Source organism: Melospiza melodia, chromosome 18 (genome assembly GCF_035770615.1).
Source record: "Melospiza melodia melodia isolate bMelMel2 chromosome 18, bMelMel2.pri, whole genome shotgun sequence".
NCBI classification, from domain to species: Eukaryota; Metazoa; Chordata; class Aves; order Passeriformes; family Passerellidae; genus Melospiza; species Melospiza melodia.
The window spans coordinates 8,963,315-8,988,329 of record NC_086211.1 but is presented as its reverse complement, the minus strand read 5'-3'; the positions used below and the strand labels follow the sequence as shown (position 1 = coordinate 8,988,329).

Below are 25,015 nucleotides of genomic sequence, written 5' to 3'. Positions count from 1 at the left end.
AGAAAGAGTTTGCTGGAATGTAGCAAAGTGTCCTTCCACAATAACTTAATTCCAGAGTAATAATTTGAAGTATCTTTATTGAAACATTCAGGTAATTATTTAAAGAATGAAGCTCATTCCAACAAAACTACCGATTTAACATTTCCAAGTATAAAAACATTAAAAATTAATCTCTCTGGGGATAACTTTTATCCCCAACAAATTACTGTTATTAACATACTTCATTGCACTAGAGAAACCAAGGAGGAAGACTAGTCAATTTAATTGCTTTTGCACTTTAGAAAAAATTGCACTGATTTACATAAATTACCCCAAAATTACCCAAGCAAAGTTAACCTTGTTCATGGCATCCCAGCACTGCAGGCTTCAGAAGCTGAGAGTCAAATCAGGTGCCAGTACAATTCAAAACCCTCAAATTTGTAGATTCTCAAAGTAAGTCCCACTACCACTACTGTCATTATGGTATTAAGGGATACCTGTGGGGGGATAAAAGGGAGGGAGGAGAAATACCAAATGCAGCAAACTGCAGTATCCAGTTCTAGAGGGAGGGGAGGGTTTGTATCACCATCAGGTTACTTGGGGAAAGCAAGTGTTGTCAAAGATGGCTTTTCCACAAGACACTCTGAAAATCTGCAGTGAAGTGATTAAGATTGTTTGGGAGAAGAGTTTTACACTTTGGATTTTGATTTATTCCAAGCTTTGCTTGTGCATTAAGTAGTCCCAAACACTCTGAAGTTGTGCTGTATGTAAATAACCTAAATAATTTCTTTTGACTCTGTACAATTCCTACCATAAGTAAGTTACTGTTATTCAAAAATAAGTGTTGAAACCATCACAAATGTATTGGTTTTCCAAGCTTTACTACAGCTATCTTTAAAAATACACAACAGAAAGAACTCCAGTTACACTGCATGAACATGTTCAGTATTTGGTGTGTAAATGGCGTGCAGAGGAAAGTAACAGTGCCTTGTGCTCCTTCCCAGGGCAGGGGCAGGAAGCTGGCCAGGCATGCAGAGGCACTATTGCTTTCTAGAAGGCTGAAAATTCACTAACTCAGTCCCATGTGGGCTGTGGCTGGGGGTGCAGTGGTACAGGAGCAGGAACAAGGGGTGATGGCCCAGTGCTCCTCAGTGACTCCATCCTCAGGGCCCCCCAGCCCACAGCTCTGGGCAGGCTGTGGGGAAGGGAACTGAAAAAGGCAACACAGAACCAGGGTGACTTCAGGAGAAGTTTTGCAGGAGAGCCTAAACTGAATTTTTAATACTCAAAAGGTGAACAATTGGCAGTTGTTTTTTATAAAGTAGAGTAACATAAGATATTCTATAATTATTGGGTGCAACTGTATTTTTCAGCATGTGCATGGCTGAGTGGTTAGTTAGCAATCTGTCATGCCTGGGCTCCTGCAGGAAGGATAACTGCCACGTGTGTTTACAAACGTTCATGAGCACTCAATAAATTTCACTACAGCTTTGGTGACACCAACATGGAGAGGATTAAAGCAACTGTAACAAGTGTACAATAAGACAAATCTCTGTCCTGGGGGAGGGAATGTATATTTGTGCAAAATCCCAGTGAGTAAGTTACAGTAGTTATTACTGTACTGTGTGGCACTGCTCACATCTTCAACACACCGGTACCAGCTGCCTCCCTGGGCAGGGCCCTCCTCAGCACAGTCTGAAATCCACACTCTGGATTTTATCTTTGACTTGCTTGCTCCTCTGCCTTGGTGCAGTCTGGTGGTGACTGGTCACTGTGAATGTCCTCAGTGTCTGTCTTTGCCTGCACCACCTCCTTCTGCTCCTCTGCTCTTTCCATCTCCAAAGATCCTTGCTCTTGGCCAGGGGAGAGATTTGGGGGTCTCTGGTCCAGCCTGTCCAGGTCATCACAGTGGCTGATGGAACTGGTCTCACTGAACCCATCAGAGCTTCTCAGAGACCTTTTGAAAGCTTTCTGACCTGTGAAGTGTTTGAAGCATTCAGTACCCATGGAGGCAGCAAATACAAACAGTGGTGTGCACAAGTTCAGTTTCCAAAGGAAGTATTGAAATTTTGTAACAGCAGAGAAGTTGGTTTTGTTTGCCTGCTACTTTGGACCCTGAACACAGACCCAGACAGGTCTGCAAAGCAAGAGCCCCTGTTACTGTATCCTGAGCTGAAGCCAGGCTGCCTGCTTACAAACTGAAATCATTCCAGGTTAAACAACTGAACTGAAAGTCATGGGCTGGAAGCCACCAGCCCAAAAAGTGAGTTAAAACCAGCCTGGCAAATCAGCATTAATTACTGATACAGCTATATGCAGAGAGGGCCATAGATTTAACACATCTTCACCTCAGAATGCCTTGGGCCACAAAATGTTTGGTAGCAACAGAAATGCAGCAGCTGAAGTACATAACTACATGTTATTATGCTTTTATTTCAAATAAAACTTTTGGTTTGTTTACCTGTTCATTTTTAAAGCTCAATTACCTCATAATATTCCACAGGAAGATTCTAGACTTCCTGGGCAGTTGTCAGTTAATTGGACAACTTCCTGTAGTCCCAGGAAGAATATGTGGAGAGATAACAGCTTGGGGCAATGTTCTGTGCCATGGGTACATTAAGGTTTTTAAGGTAGTAGAAGATGAGCTCTAGTTCCAGATGTTACAAAAGATGGAAAATCATGTGGGTCTTCCTGTGTCAAGGAAGTTTTAGAAATTAAACTCAGACACAGAAACTTACCAGGAAGTCTTTGTTTTGCAAGGCTGGAGGTGGGAGTTGGTGGTGGAGTGGTGCCTGTTCCTTGAGCCTTTGATACATACATGGATTCTGTGGATTCTAGAGAGCCTGTGCAAGAGAGCAGGAGATTCTTACTGGGTGTTAGAGGAATAGTGCAAAGCATGTTCTTGTACATCCTGAGGTAGATGACGTCCCTCATGACCAAACAGCACAGGAGCTGTGCTGCAGGCTCAGCACAGAACTGAGCAGCCCCAGTGCCAGCATGGCACAGCTGCAGGTGCCCCAAGCCCTACCTGCTGTCAGATTGAACGTCCTTCCCTTGGGTGACGCTTGGAAGGGAGAGAACCAGTTGAGCACAGAGCCCACCACTGGGATCTGTCGCAGCAGCCCCTGCAAAGCACAACCCAAGATGGTGAAAGAGCCCAGGGATGAGTTACCTCAGGGTACCACAGGGCTGTGTGGGGCCTCACCTCTTCCAGCAGCCGTTCTTCGTTTGCTTTCTGAAGCTGAAGCTGTGCTTCCTGTATCCCTTTTCTAACAACTTCAGTCATGTTTTCCAAGAGCTAATGAAACCCAGAAATAAGGATATGTATTATTTGGATTTGAAACTGTCTTTTTAGTTCAGATTCTCAGGATGGAGACAGGGTAGCCAGATATTTTTCTAATTTAAGACAGTATGTGACAATCTCTATTTCATTATGACTATAAATTAAAGAATGTACATGCTGACTGCAGGATTTTTTAACACATAAACCCAGAGGAAATAATGTAATTTTAAACAGGAATGGTACATTTTTTTTTTTTTTTTTTTTTTTTTCCACTTAGAAATGAGTCTATGACCCAAATTCTTTGAAAACCTGCTTAGCATATAAATGTTCCTCAGATGAATGTCAGGGAAGAATGTTTATGTTTATAGAGTACATTTTGGTTCCTAGAAACACCCAGGACTTAAATCAGCCTCACAGTAAGAAGCTATGTGTCAGCCTATAGGGTAATGTTGTTTTTCTGCTCTCATAAAGAGCTGCCACTGGCCAGCAGCAGCAGGGTTTTATACTGCAAAGGGCAGGCAGCTAACTGGGACAGCTGCAGGAACAAGGAATGAACAAACCCAAGAAACTCCATCTTTGTTTGTGTGAGACAAATGCCAATTTCCATATATTGATATTGGCTTTAACATTGCACAAGGACAGGCACTTCCTCCAAAATGCCAAAAATTTGTGTTCCTGTCAGCTAATAAAAGGACAAAGAAGAAGCTGCTCCTTTTCTCTCAGCCAGGAGCTGAGCCCCATGGCAGCTCAGGACCCCTGGCAGTCCCTGCCTGCAGCAGGGAGGGCAGGGGGGTGGAATTCAGAGTACCAGGAGGAACCTCTGTGTTTCTGGCCCAGTCATCCTCAGCTTTGGTCCTGCCTTTCAGTGCCTTTGCTGCATGTCTCAGGGCAGCTGGACTGATGTGGGCTTCTTGTAAAATCCTCCTCCTTGTACCAACCCTCCTCATCTGAGTGAGGCAAGGGCATTCACAAATGGGTTCTGCTTCCCAGCTTTGGATCACATGGTGAAGATCCACAGATTTACTGCAGCTGGTCCCAAGCACTGCACCCTTCTGAATCTGCCACTACTCTGTTCCTCCCTGGAACCTTCAGAATACAAGAGGCCCCTTCAGTTCCAACCTCTTCACTACAAGAGTTAAAAACCTGAAGGTGCTCTACAGACAGAACATTCCTCGTGTCACCCTCCAAGCAGCACAAGGAGTCAAGAGTGGGCAGGAAGTCACTGCTAGAAAAAAATTCATTGCCATAATCAACATATTCCCATGAGCAGAAATAGGCAAAGGATTTCTGAAGTTCTATTTATTTTTGAGGTGAGAAGATTAAATGCCCAACACTAGCAGAATGAATAGACAGATTAATGCAGCTCACTTAGGAATTCTATTGTAGAGAACATTTGAAGAACTCCATTCAGGTAAATGCTCTGACAAATAGAAGTTGCATCATCAGCTTTATTACTTCAATAGGTAACTTGTAATTTCTGGGTTTAAGACACCAATTTAAAGTTTTTGACATATTTTAGAGCTTAGTCTCATCTTAAAGCTGGTATATAAAGAATCTCAATCCCACCACATCCAGCAGTGAAGAGAAACACCAGCTCACAACCAACTTACACCTTCACTTTTGTTTTTTGACAGCTTAAAATCTGAATGATAAAATGAGGCTACTTGAGTACTACTGAATGAAGGTTTTCATTAGAACTACTGCACACAGAACTATGAACACAAATCCAGACATCCTCACAATATCATAATCCATAACTCTCTGTATGGAGACACAGATTATTCCTTCCACAGTCATTAAAACTCTTGTGGGCAAGCACAATTTTTACTTTCACAATGAACAAAACCATGTCCTGAAGCCAATATGAAAAGGGAGGAAAAAAGGGGTTTCAAAATTTTTTGAGTTATTAATACATACTCTTGAATTTTCTTCAATTTCTCTGCCTGTTGCTGCAATAGTTTCCACCAGCTCTGACACATCCAGATCCTCTGTGACCATGCCAATGTAAACACAATTCTTCTGCCCTCCGAATTCCGGACCTAGGGGCACAGGGAGAGTCAGGCTTTGTGCTGAACACATCTGCAATCCTGCAAGGGCTGCAGCACTGTGCTGGTAAATCTGGAAATGCCAGTACACACCCCCCTCCAGTACCTAAGGGCAGCATCTGTGTGGGTATAAATTATGCAGACCAATAAAGTTCAGCTCTGGGGGTTTTCAAAGACAGAAAACATCACCTGAGCAAGAAAAAACAGTGGATATTTTATACAGTCAAGGAGTTGTGTTGTAAATACCAGTGCTGAATATGCTTTAAGATCCTTAACTTTCAGCCATTTACAGATTACTTGGTTCCACAACCACAGGGCACTTAATTTTTGACAGCTGATTAGAAAAAGATCAGAGTTCTGAAGAAGCAAATTAATACTTTCAGCTGTCATGTGGCACTGTGTAAATGTGAAAGTGTTGCTAATTATCACAAAAGTCATCTAAAGCTTATAATTGAGCCACAGAGAGCAGTGAAGCCATCAGTGCCAGTCTGGAATGAGATCTGCTTTCCACTAGATCAGCAGCACTTGAGAAGGCTCCATCTCCACCCAGGAATGCTGCAGCTTTTGTTCTTTCTGGCAAGGAACCCTTCTTGGTCTAGCTCCCCACACATCAGTTTTCACAAGGATTTCTGAGAACAGCTCACCTGGTGAGCACTCCTGAACTGAAACAGGGGGGAGGAGGGAACAGTTATAGGTGTCCTGCAATAATCACACGGGCAGCAGCTCATTCTGCATTATAACAACCTATCAAATCATTCTAGCACAGCCAGGAGAACGACTACGAGCTTGAAAAGAAATTCTTTAAATGGTGCAGTTACCCAAAGAAAAGGTGAGATCTGACTCCAGCTCATTTAACTTTTTCAGAAGTTCTGTATTGATTTTTTCTAGTTCTTTTTCTTGTTTGTCATCATTCTTCTCATCACTGTGATAGTTGTACCTTCAAACCAAGCCAAGAGATAGCAATTTCACTTTACAGTACATAGAGAAGGACCTACACATTTAGCACATTTCTACAAACTCCTGTACTTTACAAACAAAACCCTCAGAACATTACAGCTCCTACCAGCAAGTTTAGTGGCATTTGTCATCAGGGACTAGGGGGTGGGCTGAGCTTGCTGCTGCAAACTCAACACAAGATATTTCTGGTTGCTATATTGATTACACCTGAACTGTGTTGACTATACAGAATCCTTCCCAGAGGGCTGCATCAAATGATCAGAACAGACACCTGGAGGGTTTTTTAAGTCTATTCAGCATATCAGTGAGTGCCATTATAGATAAAAATAGAAGTTATGCTTGGCTAAAGACAGTAGAATGCACTTGCTCATTACATATCCCACACACATTGCTTCCAGTGTTACAACTGGTGCCCAAAGCAGCTCTTCAGCTTTTCTTTAAGAAATAATCAAAGACAATTACTTTATAAAGGCAATTTCCTAAAAAGCACTCAAAAGCTTCAGCTGGGTGCAAAGCCAGATAACAATCAGTAAACAAAACATCCAAATGACCACTGAAGAGACCACATGGTCCTGTCTGCTCAAGCACAGAGTGTGCAAACACAGCATGAAGAAAATAATTTACCTCACAACACCTAACCCTGGCCAGCCAAGATCTTCAATATACAACAGGCTAACTGTTCTTCTCACTTCTTGCTCAAACTCCTCTCTCAGCTGCAGAGTGCTTGTCAACACTGGAATCTTCATTTTTAAGCAGTCTACCAAGTGATCAATGTCTTGTATTTCAGTTCCTAAAACTGCAGAGCAAAGTGTTAGTGTGTGGTAAGTGTGAGGGATGTGACACAGATGTCTGAATGAAGGATTTGTAAAGGAGCTGCTCTGCAAGTTAATCACAAATAAAATTTACAGATAGTATTGAATATCTTGGTCTATGTAAGTGGGTTTTTGGTTCAGTTATCTATGAACTGAGACATCAAAATGAAAGTAAGGATTTCATAAAAACTAATACAAAGGATTTTTTCATGTTACAAATTAATAAGGATACGTTACAATACCCTTTTACATTACATCAGTAGCTAGCATTAAAAAAACCCCTCAAACATCCTCTTCCTGTAGCCCAGCTGGACACGAATTAGCTTCCATGGTGGTTAAAACAAAACATCACAGCATCACTAAGTAGTTTTACTCTAAAATCTGCTGTTCTGTGCACACCAGATCCTTCTCTCATGAGTGTCAGCTGTTCTACAGCCTAAGCCCCTCACCCCACACAAGCCAACAGGAGATACTGTGCACCCCCTCAGCCCTGCACACTTCTCTGTGCTTCTGCTTTCCAAAACACAGATTTTTTTTTTTGTATCCCCCCCCTCCATCAATAGTTATAGAAAACCCTGGAGGCTTAGTAAATAATTATTCCAGCTAAGTAGCTGTGTTTTGAACACAAGCACCATTGCAGTGTTGAAACACCTGTGTGGAAAGGTCAGGCATCTGGTGTTAGGCAGCTGAGAGAAGGAATTTAACTGCTTTTCCTAATTAGTTAAAAAAGTAACCAGGAAGTGTTTCTCTGCAGAGATAGTGAGGCAACATGACCCACAACAGCTGGGCTCCCATTCATGCACCCAGTGCTGAGGTGCAGCAAAATGATAAAGCTGAGGTGGTTTTGTTTGTTTATAGGAAAATCCTCCCCACAAGAGAATATCCTGAGGAGCTTTTTGAGCACATCTGCTTTTACCCCAGGAGATTGCTGTACCACTCCCAGCACAGGGCAGCATTTACAGGGGGCTGGCTGGAGTGAACATTACCTGCAGAAGTCATGAGCGGGCTGAAGCGCACGCAGGTGCCCTCATCCTCCAGTTCCACCACATCCACCCCGCTGGCAGGAACCAGCTGTGCCAGCTGCTCTCCCAGCTGCAGGGACAAGGCACAGTCAGGGAAATGGGCAGGGATGGCTCCTGCAGGCCCTGCCTCAGCTCAGGGAACAACACAGACACAGTTTTCCCTCAAATTCAGTTCTTGCACCAAAATACTTCACCCTGCGGTGAGATGACTGAGTTCAACAGACCCTTAAAATCATGGAAATTTGGGACAAGCTGCAAGTGTTACAAGTCAGAATTTTCCACAAAATTGTCACTGCCATTAGGTGTGCCATGATTACTGCACAAGGGATCCAAACCAGCCACGTGCTCAGCTCTGCCAGCACAGGCTTCTAGAATTAACTCAAGAGCTGGAAAAAGCAGCTGTCTGTTCAACAATACACTGACATACACAGACATAGAGAATTTGGCCGATTTAAAAGAATTCTGAAATTTACACATATTCACAAGATCAAGGGAACAACCAAGAGCTTAAGATTCAGGAATGATTTCATTACTAATTATGTGTAAAATGATCAGAAATGTGAGAGCAACTTTGCTTCAGAGCAAATTAATCTTTTAAACAGCCACAAGTTTTGCAAAGGAAATCAGATCAAGAAAATCTTTCAAACTACTCTAACAAAGGGATAATAGCTCCTGATGACCCCCTGAACTACTCCCCTGTCACTCCCCTCCATTCTTACCCACTGATTGAAGGTGTCATAAATGTGCCCTTCGTTGCTTATTATGGGGTGCTGAATAGTTGAGGCCTGTGCAGCATGTGAGGTCTGATCTGAATCCAAAGACACACAGAAGTGGATTTTTATTTACTTAATTAAATAAAAGACAACCTAAAATTTAGATAAAAGACAATTACTTTTCCCAGCTAATGTAACACATCTACACCATGTACTGGGCCTGGAGCAGATGAACATGGATCTGTACTGGGCCTGGAGCAGATGAACATGGATGTTTTTGTAAAAATATGTTGAACACAATAAATACTGGAAGTAAAACAGAGTTGAATGCAATAGCTAAAAAAAAAAAAAAAAACAACAAAGCAGTAAAATACTTCTGAGTTTTGAAGTTAAAATGCCCCAATGGAAATACAACCGGTGTTTTCACAATGCAAAGTCCTGTCACAGGAGGCTGCACATATTTAATACCCGTGACAGCATTTCCAGAGCTGTTCCCAATGCATTCTGCTGCTTTTAAAATTGCAACAGGAACTGTAATCAGTAAACCACAGCAATGCAGTGCTTGCCACAAGCCATGAAATGTTTGAAAGGAACAAAAAACCTGAACAAACCAAAATCTCTCCCCACCAGTACACTCATACTGAGCCTGCAGCTGGTAAGAGACTTCCATCATCTGCTCCCAAGATCAAAATCATATGCAAATCTTCTCACTCAAGAAGGCAGAAAATTACTTGTTATGAAAATTTAAAACACTGCAGTCTGTCTATAAAAAGAAGCTATCACGTGGATGATTTGTCACAGATTATGACCAGCATTCACAACCTTTTGAAAGCACGTTACATGAGAGAACTGCACTACATCGCATTTATCTCAAATTCATTTGGTGAATTTGTAGTTTAAAGTACTGTATAGAGAGGGGTGTTTTTTTGGTTGTTGTTTGGTTTTAAATAAATCACCTACCTCTATTTGAATATTCCTGGAAAAACTTGAAAACCACCACTGGTGAACTCAGTTCATCTTCAACCTTAAAAGAAAAAAAATATTTTCCCCTACTTTTTTAAAGATTTAACACCATGTACAATCCCTTGTACTGCTGAGCAAAGCAGTACACTCTTGGAAATCACCCCAGAATCACTGGGAAACACCAAGAAAGTTCCAGCAGGAAAAGTAAGATTGTAATTGCTCCTGCTTTGGAGAGATGGACTGTGCTACTTCTGGAGACAGTCTGAGGCTATTTCATAATCCTAAAAATGCCAAGATTTATTTGAGAAGGAGGGTAAGTGATACAGTAACTTGAACTCCCAGGGCCATTAATACTCTACAGCTTAGTCAGTAAGCTGACTACATTTTCTATCCATCAAATATCCACTAAAATTCAGGGGTGAGGGTCAGTAAAATAACCAAACCCTGTTGGACAGGACATCTCACAGAAACTGAATTTGGAATGAATACATTAGCTGTGATTTCTAAACCTTTTTCTAGTGTAGAAACCTCGGCTGGGATAATTTTTTGTACAATATCACAGGGTTCACAATATGATTTCAACAGCAGGGTAAGATGCAGCCAGAATAGATTAGACACACTTAGGGAAACTGGTTTCATAGATGCATTACTGAGCAAAGCCATGTTCTAAATGGAATTAAATCAAGCTTTGAACACAACTTCTGGATGCTCCTCTGCAGTCCCATGGGTGCACCAGTACAGAGCAGTGGAACAAACACAATCCAGAGGTCACAGCCAAGGCAAGAGCATTCACTGAACACCAGGACCTAATTAGAAAGATCCCAAGCACCTTCAAAACGATGGTTATGAATAACATAATATTTTTAATAATTTATTCTAGTCAAAGTTATTCTTATAATAACAGGCAGAAACTAAGATATACAACCAAAGTACTAAAAATAAACTGTACCGAAGTTTTAATGAAATCCAGGTTTTTCAAGTTTTCCAGCAGCCTTTGACTCTAGAAGACCAGAGCAGAAGGAGAACAAATGGAAGAGAGAAATGCAGTTTTAGAAGTTGAAAGTTATTCTGAAAAACATTAAACAGTTGCAATTTTTGTGCAAACCCCTCCAACATGTCAGACTCATCCAGTTTTCATTTGTCAATTTGGAATGCAACAGAAAAAGATTTTCGCGGTTTAGTTAAACACTGACTACAAAGTGTGGCCTTTAAGAAATAATATTTTGCATATAAGCACTGCATTTTGTAACTAACACATTATATTGGACCTTAACTTTTACTAAAGTAAGGACTCCAAACACAGTGCACTTGTACCTCAAGAAATGTTTTGAAGTCCTTTTTACTAAAAGTAATTTACCAGTACTTAAATCAACACAATGCTGAGTAGGAAAATAAAGTCTCTCTGAAGAGCTTTCAAGCAAAAATAGTTAAGAGAAGTGACAAAAAAAGGAACTTATTATGTTACTTCACTGTCTAGGAAGAACAAAGACTTTTTTTTTTCTCACTTATAAAAATATACATATAATCTAATAGTAAAAGCACAAATCCTGCCTCAAACATTTTCCTGTGCTTTCATCATGGGTGAAACCCAATGTTATACTATCAACAACTGCAGTATTTTAGTTGAGTCTTCTACAACACATCACAATAACCAGGAAGATCTGTCAAGAGCTGTCACAAATCCCAGCTGGGCTGTTGCTCACCAGTTGTGAGGCATGTTTTATCCTCTCCACAATGCCATCATGGCCCAGGTACTGCAGGGACAGCCACAGGGGCAGGGCACGGAGCTTCTCCACGGGCTGGCTCGACGTCAGCCCCGCTGCCAAGGACTGAGGAGGAAAACAAACAAAGCACTGTCAGCCTCTCCTCAATGCTGCCACTTTGCCAGCTTTGGAAATGATCATTTAGATGCCTATGAAGAACATGGCAGCACATTGCTCAGAATCAGAATGCCAGGATCTGGAGGATGGTGAGTGAGAATCTGAACGTACCAAGGATGGATCCTCGTGTCTGTAGAGGGTCACTGCAGGCACTGCAGGGAGCCCCAGCCAGGAGCCCAGAGTCAGAGTCATGCTGTCACATTTTGTAGCAGCCTGAAATTTATTACAATAAGCACAATATAAGCCATATATAACCTTAAACAAGCACATTTTAAAGTTTCTAGATATAGTGAAACATACCAGTACAGAAGAGGAGACATAACCCAAAGCCAAAGTTGCCAGATTCACACTGGAAAAAAAAGTGGGTTTAGCATATATTAAATATGTATTAAGAGACAGCATTTTAATCTCAGTTTAAATATTTCATATTGATGTGTAAAGGGAGGTAATTTTTTTCATATATATTTCATTAACAATGCAGGAGATGTTGCTACTTGGTATTCTGAGATTGAAAACTCAGAAGTAAAAACCTACTTAGTTCTAAAAATTTTCAGTCCAACATTTGGTGAAATCATCACCCAAGGTCATATTCATAATTTAGCATCAATTTGGTATCAGAAATAAATAGTATGCAAATACAGCTATTCTACAAAATACCAGGAGATACTGTCCTTATTTCAGCTTCAAAAAATATTACCTTAGAGCACTGGAGTCTTCATTGACATTGTCCAAGTTCCTGGAATTTATTTTCCCTTTGGTTTAATTCCCTCTCCCAGTTCTCCTGGCTCTTGCTGAAGCCTTCTTGACCTCCTTCATTGAAGTGCCATTTCATTCTCAATAACTACTGTATAATGTCCTCCTTGACTTAGAAGGTCTTTTTAGGCCTCTCTGGCCTAGAAGGTCTTTTTATTAATATTTCAAGCTCTTCAAAGCAAGGGCAGATAAGATTACCATCTGAATAAAAGTGATCACTAATCTGTGCTGAAATTACCTCTCCAATTAATTCCTCTTGAGTATGTAAATCGATTTCTATCTCACAATAACAAATTATAACCACATAAATTGCTTACTATGACCAACTCAAGTTGGCCCTATGGCTCTGTGTGAGCTGTTAAATTAGATGGTGTCTGTGAGTCAGACTTTGTAATGAACACAGTTGCAGAGCAGCAAGTGTGCAGTTCCATACCCTTCCACATGGAGCCACATCTTGTGCTGCTCACAGAGCTCCTTCAGCCGGCCCAGCTTGTCCGTGTGCCCAGCTCCTGGAGTCCCTGGTTGAACAGGGAGAAGGCAGTGACAGAGGATCAGCCTGCACTGAGGCTCTACCAAATCAGCCTCTTGGACTCATCTCAGATCACTCTCCAGGTCCCAAGCAAGTAACAGTCACCTCCCTCATTCATACTTAAAGCAAATTTTGTACATGTGTTTAATTAACTAGAAGAAAAATACATTTTTCAAGCTAAAGTTGATAGCACATCCATCCAAAAATTCTGAGGTGTTAATGTAAAATTGATTTTTAACAAAAGATCTGCACTCACTAAAGGAAGTTACAGTCATATTAATACATCAACTGGCATTTGCAGAACTGTAACAGCACAATCCAAATTTGAACTAGTTAAATAAAATCCCCTTTGGACAGATAATTATTGTGTGGTCATTAAGATATTTCCTGATATTTCTTGATATGCAACCACTGAGCTGTTTAGGAAAAATTTTATTTTTTAATTTTATATGTTTTTTGGTTTTTGATTGAATATGTATTCATGAAGTAGTATAGGGTTTTTTGTGATTGTTTGTCCACAGCACTTACCAGCATTGGCCACAAGCAACAAAGGCAGTTTTCCACACTCAACATCATCTTTAATCAGTCTGTCCAACAAAGCAACATCCTGGTATCAGTAAGAAAACAATGTTTGTCAAACACTGAATTATTTCTGCTGAACTGGGAAAATGCATTAAGATTGAAAATTAACAGCATTCTGAAGTTCTGAAAGGAAATTCTCAATGTCCTTGGTTTTGGCTTGCACTTTCTTCTTCTCAAAGCCGAAATAATCTGAATAAAGCATTTGTGAAAAATACAACACAAATACACCATGCAGCTTGTGAAAGTACTCCAACTACTCCTATTCTAGAAATCTTGCACTAAAAAGCACTTTACTTAAAAGACATTAAAATATTTTGCAAATGATAAGACCAAGATACAAACTGCTTTTAGAAAATTTCCATCTATGATTCACACAGCCTTAACACAGAAGACTTAGAAGTCAAAAAAGTAAATGTCTTAACAGCTTTTTCTAACAGCATACTTGATATTCATTTAATGAGGCTTAAAAAGCAATCAAAGCATAGAAAAAGCTCTTAGGGAAAACAAACTTACCATTTGGTGCTGAGATCCAAACATGGTGTTACAAGGCACACGGCACATGCAGGAAAGGGGCAACCCTAACTGCAACAGAAAAGATGGAATTTCAGCTGAGAAATAAATACTCTTTTCATGTGTTCACTAATACAGAGCGACACAAAAACCAGTCTGACAATAGAAACCTTAATATTACATTATAAAGTAAGTTTTCTGCTAAAACTTATAACAAAATTAGTAAGGAAAAAGCACAGGACAAATTATGTATGGGCTCAGGTCTATCTCACATGACCAACAGCTTATGTAAATCACAATGCAACCTAGAAACAATCACTCATTTTTTACAAAGTTAGCAGGCAGGATGCTTTCAGTGGAAATATTCAGAAAATTTCTCTTCCTCCCACTGTATCACTGCTGAAAACACAGGCTGTAAATAAAAACTCAAAGTGTTTTTCCCAGACAAATGGTTTTATTTTAAATGTATGGTCTACTACAGCTGAGGATATGCCCAGTATGGACTCCGCTTCCTTTGCTGTTATTTCCACCCTGAGGAAAAATAAGTTGCCAAAATACTCAAAGCTATGCAGGCAATATGAAGCCAGGAAGGTTCTAATTGCAGCCAAGCCCCCCTGACTGACTTTACCTGGTTGCAGAGAGCTTGGCCCAGGCCAGTTCTGGCAGCAGAACTGATGTATATGACAGGCTGCTTGGTGTAGAGCACGTTAAAGCCCTCCAGTGTGTAATCTTCATAGCGGGTGTGAATTACAAGCCGACAGATTTTCAGGAGACCTTCACGATCATCCTCATGATAATAGGCTGATCCATTTTCATACCTGCCAGAAAAGCCAAGTAAATATGAGCACAAAACCAACAGTCAGTTTAAGGACTAAAATAACACTGACCAACAACAAAGCTTGATACAGGACAGAGAAGATAATAAAAAACCTTCTATTTTTCCAGGTTAAAGTAGATTAAAAGAAAGCCTTTATGAAACAGGCTGAGATTAACAATGAGAGAAGCCTAGTATATATTTTCATTTAGACTCAGAGCAAGCAAGAAAGAAACATCTGTGTTCCTTTAAGATTGCCTTTAGAGAGTTCAAAACCTTGCTTACTAAAAGTGGAGTGTGGGAGGAAACACACAAAAGGCTTCATTCTGGTTTTAATATAGATTTAAATTCTGGATTGCTAATTTTAAAGACAATGCAACATATATTCTTTAGGCTAGGTTAAGGTTGTGTTCAGCCCTTCCAAGGATTTCTAAGTTTGGTGGTTTCTTTAGTAGACATCCTCAGTCAAATCACATCTATTTTTAAACGCTATCACTACCTTGTGACACCAGTGATTCTCAGGGACTCACCTGAAAAGCCTGCAGAGCCAGAGAGTAGTGTCAGAAAGGATCCTGGTTGTGAGTTTTCTCAGTCTTTCTCTGTCCAGCACAGATATATAAGCAGCCAAACTATGTCCCAGTAGAGCCATGTGACCCTGCTCACCAACGTTCTGCAGTCTGCAAGCCAGAACAGAGGAACTGCCAGTCAAACCCAGGGCATGGGCATTACAGCAATATGGGCTTTATGGGTTTTTAATGCACACTGGCAAAATTGGTTGATTGCAATTTAAATATTTAGCAGAGAGAAGTGCAGTAGATCACAGCCACCCTCATGTATGACACACTAAGCTGCCAGTGCACACAGAGCACCTCACTTGGCCCAGCTGCTCACGGGAACAGCTCCTGCTTTTGAAACAGCCAACATGAGCTGGAACGAAGCACCTTACCTGCACTGGGACTGGAGAGTGCATTAATACCCTCCTCTCCTATGCACAGAAAACTCAGGACACTTACATTACTATTTTTAGAGGCACGGCTTTTCTTTATTAGGGGTTTTTTGTTTGGTGGTTGGTTTTTTTTGGTTTTGGTTTTTTGTTGTTTTTTTTTTTAACCTTGACCATATTTTTTGAATGTTAGTTTTCAATAATCCTCTGTAGATCAGTTAGTACTATTTCCATTTTACTGAAAAATGAAAAAAAAAATCCTTTAATTTTAAAATCTACAGAGATACATGATCAAAATCTATTGGTATTCAAATCTTTAAGACTTAAAACAACTTTGAGGAAGTGGAAGAAATGAGGTGTCACATGAGAAACATTTCCCTTGTATAACTCCATTTAGCAATTAGTAATGCAAGCCTTGTAATCTTAAGAAAGCCAAGCTTCATGCATTATTCTGCTTCTCTATACAATGTAAGCTGCCTTTAAAAAGTTACCTGGTTGCACAATATTTTACACTTTAAAATAAATAATATATATACTTATGCATATAAATATATATACTAAAATATGTAGAGAAATTATATATACTGAAACACATATAGAACTTACGTGGATAAGTTCTATAGTGATCAGAATATTAAAAAATCAGGTGTCTTCCACATCCAGTAACTGATATTGGCCTCACCTGTAGGACTGTGAAGTTTCCTCCTCCTCCTCTCCATGCATTAGGTTCTGAACTAACTGGAGTATGCTCACCATATCCTGGCCACTGGGAGGGTAAACAAAACCACATTAAAGAGACACAGACAGGAAAATTCAAGCATCTAAAAGAGGCCATCTGGGACACTCCACTTTTACTGAATGCTGAGTACAGCAACAGAAATGGTTCCCTGATCTCAGTAAAACTGATCACAAAGATGAAGATGCTGAATCAATTCAAAATCCTACTTGTTTATAGTAGGAGATTCAGAAAAACAAATCTACTGATACCTGAAAATTTGGTCTGAAAAGCCTGACTTGCCAACATTGAATTCTTATTGCTACACAGCCAAGCAAGGCAGTAGCTAAGGACCCACATTTCACTTCACCTGAACCAGCCTCAGCTCATAACTCAGCACATCTCTTAAACAATTCCCCACAAATCTCAGTTTCTGGCAGACACAAGCTGTGTCTGATTTCTCACATGACACGGTAAAACTGGAAAAGATCCACCTCAACTTTTCTAACTCCAACTGAAATTAACGGTAGTGTAAGAACTTACACTGATAGCTGAAATTGCTTTTTGTTCATAGAAAGATAACTCAGTGTCTCCACTCCAAACCAGGGTTAGTGCCTGCACAGCAGAGACTTAAATAGCTTTTGCAAAATTTTCTGAAGTGCTGGCCTGAGCTCCTGCAGGATCATCTCCCACAGAGGACACAACCAAGTTAAATCTTCATTTTCAAGTACAATGGTCTTACCTGCCTTATGGACAAGAGCTGTTTAATTTCTAAAGACAGCTGTGCTGAAAAGGTGGGAGGTTCCTGGGGTTTGGTTCTTTTTTCCTTTTGTTTTGGGTCTTTTGTTGGTTTTTGTTTTGTTTTTTTTTTTTTTACTGTTTTCTACTTTATCAGTGTCAGGTTTTTTTTTAATCTGGGTGCTTTAATTCAATAGAAGTTTATGTTTACTTTGAGTCTCAATAACAGCTGTAGGCACCACTACTTCATCAGATTCCAAGAGTTCAAAATTTCAGTCACTGTGGACAAGTAATCTTTTTTTCTCTTTTCTACATGAGAATAAAAATAGTTGGTATGATTATAGTATTACTTTTTTCCCCCTATGAGAGTATGGGAAAAAGTTTATTATGATGCCTGAAAAATGTTAACTTTTCCATTAATGCAAGTTGCTTGGAAGACTAACATGTGTAGTTTAAGACTTTGAAAAGAACATTATCTAAAAAATGCTGCTGCTTACCTGCCTTGGAGTGGTCCAGGAATATCCTTCCGTGCATATTTCTTTTCATTTTCCTCCTCCACTTTCCTAAGTTAAAGACACAGAATAAACTCTGTATTTAGCTTGTGTTTGATAAATTCAAATATGTAATTAACTTTGACTTGTAGAAATGCATACTGACATGTATCTATTTCACTGACAATAATTCAGAAATTAACCAGATGAGATTGACACAAAAGTTTCATTCAGACTGAATTAAAGAGTTTCCAAGTTGTTGGGGTTTCCAGCTCTTTATAAGAAAGCTTAGAGAAGAATCTCATATATACAGGAATCAAAAATTGCTGGCACTGCAATAATAAAAAAATAAATCCTAACTTTGAAAAACAGACTTGTTTTGGGTATCAGAGAACATGCATGAATATGTATACATTTACTTTAAAAATCCCAGCATTTGAGAAACAAAGATGATTTGTATAGGTGTAAGCTTCAGAATGACAATGTGACCTTAAACTATAGGAAAATGAGGGGTTTCTCTGCTTCATGCCAGTGACACAAATAACCCTCCCCTTAGCACAAACAGCCATTGTTTTTTATTGTACCTCTGATTGTCTTCCAGCATCTTCATTGCTTCGTTCAGATTCTTCCCCATTTCTGCTAGAGTAGGGTCCACCATCTGTTAGGAAAAAGAAAGCAACTTTCAAGAAAAGATCAAAACCCATTTGTTTTACTACTGTCTCTACAATATAATAAATCCTAGAAGGGGTTAAAACCTCAACATTTGGATCTAGAAAGACAAGAAAGTATCCTTTGAGGATGAGAAATAAAATGGCATCGTTCCCTGCCATTTCCCCAGCAGACTTTTACAACGGTAGTTTTCAAAACAGACGAGAAAACACCCAACCTAAATACCCTTGTAAATCTATTTTTTCCTATTTCTTGTACCTATAAACCAGTTTTTAATCTTAACTAATTGGAGACAGAAGAGTGAAACTTTCATGTAGACAGAAGAGTGAAACTAACCTGCAGCAGGCAGCTAAGACAGGCTGGCATGCAGCAATTATCCTCCAGCTGCACAGAACAGGCCAAAAATCCTGATCTCACTGCTGAACTCAGGTAACCACACATATTGCCAGATGGAAGAGTTTAAAAATCATGGAAAACTTATTTGCCCCGAACCAATGACAAGCTCAAAGTATTTCCCAAAGAACTGCTCTGGCTGAATGAAGTTTCTTCCATAAACCTTAACCCAAGAGGCCTGACAGAAGCCTGTGACACTGACACCAGACACCTGGACAGGAGCATTTATCCATTTAAGGATTTGATGCCATTTGAAGCTTCCAGAGAATGTGGAAGGTGTCATTTGGCAGAGCCTGATTTACCTATATTTGAAAAATAAATATACCCCAGTGTGAGGGGAGAAGGCAACACCACTGCTAAGCCCCAGCACAATAAATGGCAAAACCCCTTGAGCTACTCAGGTGACCCCATTACAGAGTCCCTGCCTCCCATAACCCCCATAAATTCAGCACCAAGCCAGCACCCACGTACCAAAGACTCTGGTGGTGGTTACCCCTGCAGGCTGCTGCTAAGGCTGGGGGAATGGGGGAAAGGACAGGGGTTATTTAAAGGAAAGAAATCCCACAGGCAGACACATTCACTCAGGCAGATGCAGACACAAAAGCAAATTTAATCACAGAAGGTAGTGGGATTCATTTACATGAGGATTTTACACTATTTTCATCCAGAGGACTGATCAAGAAAGGAAAAAAAATTAAGTTGAGAGTTACCATATGTTCAATGAAAGACTATTTTTAACCAAATATTTTGAGATTTAACTCACATTACAGTAAGTGGTAGGTGGCTGAAAGAATCAGTAGCTGGGCATGGGCACAGTGATCAGACCAAGACTGACAATTCTCTATTCCATGGCTTTGGAAGTGGCCAGTAACAAATGTTTGGGGGAAGAACAAAAGAATAGAGCAAGTGCTGAGTAATATTCTACCATCAGAAATCCCAGCTTTCAGCAATAAATAGGTTTTTACACTTCTACACTGATTTGTACAACCACTGGGTATGAGGACCACAACCTAATTAAGCACTGAGTGACAAGGCAGTACAAATACAAAAAGTTCCAGACCTCATCACAGATTTCAAAACCCCAACACACACTGCAAGCATTCAATACTCAGAAGAAAACAGACATAACCAAAGGAAAAATATAAATTTGATATTTGGCAATATGTTCATACATTTTGAGTGGTTTCCAGAGTTGCACCATGTCAAAGAAAGTCTGGAAAGAAGTTCAGGGAAAAAAAAAAAAACAGTTTGGTTCCTGCAAGCCCTTAAAAGAGTAAATTATCACAATCTACTGATTGTGATTATCTCACATAATTTAATTCAGGCTGCCATAAAACATCATCGATGGCTGGAAGGCAGTTACTTGTTTCAACCTTCCTTAGCATCACATGCAAACATTCATATCTGTTGTAAATAAGGACTTGAGATGTAGAGACATTATAAAAAGGGCTCTGAGCTGCTTTTGTTTGCAGCTAACATAAAATTCACCAACTGAAATGACATCAGATGTTTAAAACTGCACATCCCTACCTTGTGACTCATCCCCTCTCACTCACTAATTACACACATGAAACCCTGCTGCCAATAAGCTGCCAGAATAACGACATAAAATACACCTTTAAAACTCCTAAGTTACACTAAGCTCCAAAAAATGCTATGAAATCCACAAAGTCTTAGAATTCAGACACGGGCTGAATTAGAAAATTAATCTCTTCTGATTTTTCCAATTGCTAAGTGGATATGCAGCAGCTTATTTTCTCCTCTGAGTTCTGGAAGGAGATGAAGCTCACCTTTACCTGCTGAACTTTCTGAATGTTCCTCCTCTGCTCACATTAGTAAGGCCATGGAGCTGGGAAGCAGGAGACTTTCTGCTTCTTTTGAGCAGCAAGAAAAACAGGTGTGGCAAAGTTGCAGCAACAGACCATTAAATTAAGAAAGGTTTCTGAACACACTTGAATAACAAGAGCAGTAATAAACAGTATTTTTTCATGGTCTTGAACAGGTTTCAGAAATGACTGTGGGAGGAGTTCGTGAACACTCCCAGCACAGGTGGTGAGGGGTTAAAGGAGCTGCAGGAAGTTTCTGCACTCAGTCCTTCCCCTGGCTCACAGGGAGCCTTTGGCCAGGGCACTTACAGGACACACAAATCCTTCCAAGCTCTAACAGGCACCAGCCATGACTTTCTCCTTGCTGGGGTCCATTCACATCCAGCACCTCCTTTTCCTTCAGCCCCTGGCACCCCTCACTCAGCCTGCTTCAACTCTTATCACTCATGGCCTCCCTATGTGCTAATCCAGCTCCCTCAGGTTGTCCTGCAACAGCTTTGATTTCAGCCACTTCCCCATTCTGTAACTAACCTGTGACTACTTTATTAAGTACTTTGAACTGTGAACTGTTTATGACTTTCCAGGCAGAATGTCACACCTTGGGAGTCACTTGGCAACTGGGCAGAGAGGATAAGGGGCCATTCTCCAACTGTGATAAGACTGAAAATTAATTGCAAATTCAAAAGGAAGAATGCTGCTTCTACACCAATGTTTTCCAGTCTTGGTTTTGCATTTCTGTAGGCTGTATTCCTAATGAAACAAAGGGATGAATTTTAAACAGTTTACATAAACTAATGTTATGAGAAGCAACTCACAGGTGTAGCTCATTCCCTGTTTCAGGGGAGCTCATTTTCCCACTACATTACTGGAACACCTTAAAAGATGGTTTTACCATAAAAAAAACAAAACCTCTTCTCAATGGTAAATTAATCCCAAACAATGTCAGTATTCTTCAACCAAAAGAATATTGTTTTTATTCTCCAGGGTAAGAAAAGTTTAAGATAACAAAAAAAACCAGATACTTCATGACTGTTTGGCTTGAATAAAAATGGCACTGTGTCATCACAAGGCTTCTGCTTACAGATGTTCACTCTTTTAATCTTGATTTATTCCCCTGACATGAGCCAGGACCTTAATGCAGCTCTGCTGCCTGAGTTTTCTGTAAACTTACCAGGATGTTGTGGTAAATAGCACAGTAACAAAAGGCAGGAGCCACAGGCTGAGCAAGAAACCAAAACAGTTTTTTTCATGTTTAGGGAAAATACTGCTGTAGAGATAGCAAGGAGTTACAAGGAAAGAATTTGCACTGTTTTACCACTGACAAAGTCACCTAACTTGAAATTTAAAATCCTTCAAAAGATTGGTGACTTCAATCAAAATCCAAATGGGAAAAAAAAAAATAGTTCTGTTAGGGCAAACTTCTGAAATCTAACACAGGCTTCCAGAATTATTTAAACAAGTTCAGCCCAAGAAAAGATTACTGAATTTCAGATAAAATCAGTCATAATTAAATCACTTATGACACACAATACCTTAAAAAATAATGCAAAAAAAAAAAAAAAAAGCTGCTGAAACAAAGTAATTTGCAAAATCAAACCAAGAGATGTTTGGTGTGCACACCTGTGAGTCAGATTGTGCAATGATTTTCACTGCAGTCCTACTGTAAAATGTTTTCTATTCTCAGGAAGTTTCTCATCTGCTAAAAAAATCTTTTTCCATTTGCAAGACCCTAAAGCCTGCAGTCACCCAACATCACTGCATCACAGCTCATTAGGTGACTGTACCAAAATGGTTATGAAAAATACAAAGTTGCAACAAATGTTAATACAAGTTTAAAAGTACTTACCACATCACTGGCACCCTGCAAAAATACACAGCAAGGAGAGAATCCATGGTTCAAATAAAAGTCTCAAATCTACTTTGATAATGGTTAAATAATGTCCATGAGATAAGTGGACAGACATTCTATGCAGGAAAATGTATGCCAGGCTGGAGGAATTTTAAATATATTTGGGGAGAAGAATTCTGACATGTCATGTCAAGACTTGATAAACTGCAAATTGTACAGATTTACCACAATTTTAACCAAAGATTATTCCAGGAGGGCACTTACTGCTAAATATCTAGAAGACCATAATTGTATTATGGCATTTTATTATACAGAGAACTACAGCTTTTATCACACATGTGGAAAAAAAGCCGTGATAAACAAGAGAGGAAGTAAATAAAATGATAACTCTTGACACCTATCTATCTGCATATATGGAAAAATCAGACAGGCAAGTTTTTGCAGGCCATTACAGACTATTCCTCACATCAAGAATAACTAAAACATGGACATCTTTTAGGTATTTCATTTTTGTAGTGTATTTATTGCTTCTTATTATGAACTGATCAAGCAAAGAGCTTGGTCAGTACTACACTTGCCCTGTATTAATGCACCTCTTTAAATTACCCTGTATCACACCAGGGTTCTCTTTGAGTCCAGTTCATAGACAGCGTATTCCAAACTATTCCAATGAAATTTTACTTAATTATTTTTTGAGAACAAGTAGGAGTCACTTCTGCCAGCAATAATAAAGAACCTAAGCTTTCAAACACTAATACTCTGTAACACTGTATTCTTCAGGAAGCTTGTAATACATCAAACGTTTTTTGCCACGTCAGAAAGATATTCCTGAATTTCCTGACCATTTCGCTGGAGCACATCCCATTCATGTTTCTCCGGACCACCGCAAGGATGGCACACACCGAGCATGCAGCACATAGTAATGACGCAAGGAGGGGCGTGTGCACCCAAAGCCTCCAGCACGCCAAGCGCTGGCCATTGCCGAGGCTCGGGGTCCCCACGGCCACCGAGGGCCGGGACAGCCCCGGGAGGGCAGGAGGAGCCCGGGCCGGGCAGGAGCCTCCGGAGCACCTGGGGCTCCCGGGCCGGGCCGGGCACGGCACAGCCAATATTTCAATATTTGCTCTGTGCTCGGCACGGGCAGCAGAGCAAACACGGGGAAGCGAACGCCTCCATGCCGATTCAAAAAAATGGGTAAAATAATAATGTATTTAGTAATGTTTCCTCTCCTACCCTGCTGAAGGCTGACACTGACAGGAAAAAAGCTCCGTCCTTTTTTTTAAAGAAAGCAGAAAACCCCGCTCCTGAAGCATTTCCTGGTAGTTGTCCTGCCTAGGTCCGGATCCGGGACACGGATGCCGGTCACACCGGCGGCTGTGAGGGCCGAGGGGGACACGCCCGGGGGCTCCGCTGCTGCCCCAAAGCTCCGGCAGGCAAAGCCGCCTCAGCCCGGGGGCAGCGCCGCGCACCGAGACCCGGCCGCCGCCGGCCCGCGCCCCTCCCCGCGGCCCCGGCCCCACCGTACCCGCCGCGGCCACTGCTCGCGGCGCGGCGCGGCACCGTCACTGTCCCCGTCACTGTCCCCATCCCCGGCCCGGCGGCGCTGCCCCGCAGACCTTCTCGAGCGAGCCGTCCATGGCCACGGGCCCGGCGCTGCCGCCCCGGCCGCTCCACGCTGGCAGCGCTGACGGGGCCGCGCGGGGCGGGCCGCGCTCGCGCGCTCACCTGGGCAACCGCCCGCCCCCCGCCGCACGCACCACCGCGCCGCAGGGGAGGGGGGATGCGCGGCGGGCACACTGCGCACGGCGCGGCGGGGCCGGGGCCGGCCCTTCTCTCCGCGCACCGCCTGAGGTCGTTCCCCCCCACGCCAGCTGGTGGAACAGTCCCGGAGAGAGCCAGGGTCAGTGACAGCTCTTAGCGCATGCGCAGGGAGGGCTGTCCGAGCGGCGATGGACGGCCGTTCTGGAGCGAAGCTGTAGTTCGCGGGTTCGAGTCCTGGCCGCGGCGGGTTGTGGCAGGCCGACACCGGCAGGGCTCTGCATGGCTCCAGCCTTCACGAACCTCTCGGTTGTCACACCACTGTCGCCTACGGGTGCACCAAAGCCTTTCCTTCGTGTACGGATCCCGCGCCGGAGCGCTGCACAACCGCGGCAGACAGCACGCACTTGCCCCGTCCGACAAGCAGCCCCCGGAGTCCCAAACCCTGGGCTTTTCCTGAGCTTTATTTCTGTTCTCCCAAGCTGGAGTTACTTTTCGGTACATATCCCTGGTCCTATTAGTGCCACTGCTGTTATTCAGTAGCACTGTTTGCAGCTGGCGTTGTTTGCGCAGGGATGTATTGGGATGAGGGCTGGAAAGGGCCGGCCCCGGCCGGGACACACCGTGTCCGCCGAGCGCCGGGCAGCGCGCTCTAACGCTTATTAAATTTTACTTAGATCTACCTATCTTAGATCTACCTATGCCTATTTTTAGTTGTTAATGGAAGAATTCATGATAGTTTCAAAGACACTAATCCAGGTCACAGAGCGAACTACCACCTCCTGCCTGGA

The 25,015-nt window shown here is 41.5% G+C and overlaps 1 protein-coding gene across 1 annotated transcript; it reads right to left on the bottom strand.

The window, feature by feature from the left end:
• Positions 1 to 60: 60 nt before the first annotated feature.
• On the bottom strand, positions 61 to 24,166 carry PDXDC1 (pyridoxal dependent decarboxylase domain containing 1). Its single transcript, XM_063171965.1, has 23 exons — positions 24,083 to 24,166; positions 18,314 to 18,387; positions 17,736 to 17,801; positions 16,468 to 16,551; positions 15,373 to 15,519; positions 14,657 to 14,846; positions 14,032 to 14,100; positions 13,465 to 13,543; positions 12,841 to 12,925; positions 11,955 to 12,003; positions 11,766 to 11,867; positions 11,478 to 11,603; positions 10,724 to 10,774; positions 9,772 to 9,835; positions 8,818 to 8,906; positions 8,063 to 8,168; positions 6,889 to 7,060; positions 6,126 to 6,244; positions 5,180 to 5,301; positions 3,185 to 3,277; positions 3,008 to 3,104; positions 2,718 to 2,822; positions 61 to 1,955 (listed from the first exon to the last, which is right to left on the bottom strand). The coding sequence occupies exons 1-23, from the start codon at positions 24,101 to 24,103 to the stop codon at positions 1,696 to 1,698; spliced, it is 2,370 nt and encodes a 789-aa protein (XP_063028035.1). The 5' UTR covers positions 24,104 to 24,166; the 3' UTR covers positions 61 to 1,695.
• Positions 24,167 to 25,015: the final 849 nt, after the last annotated feature.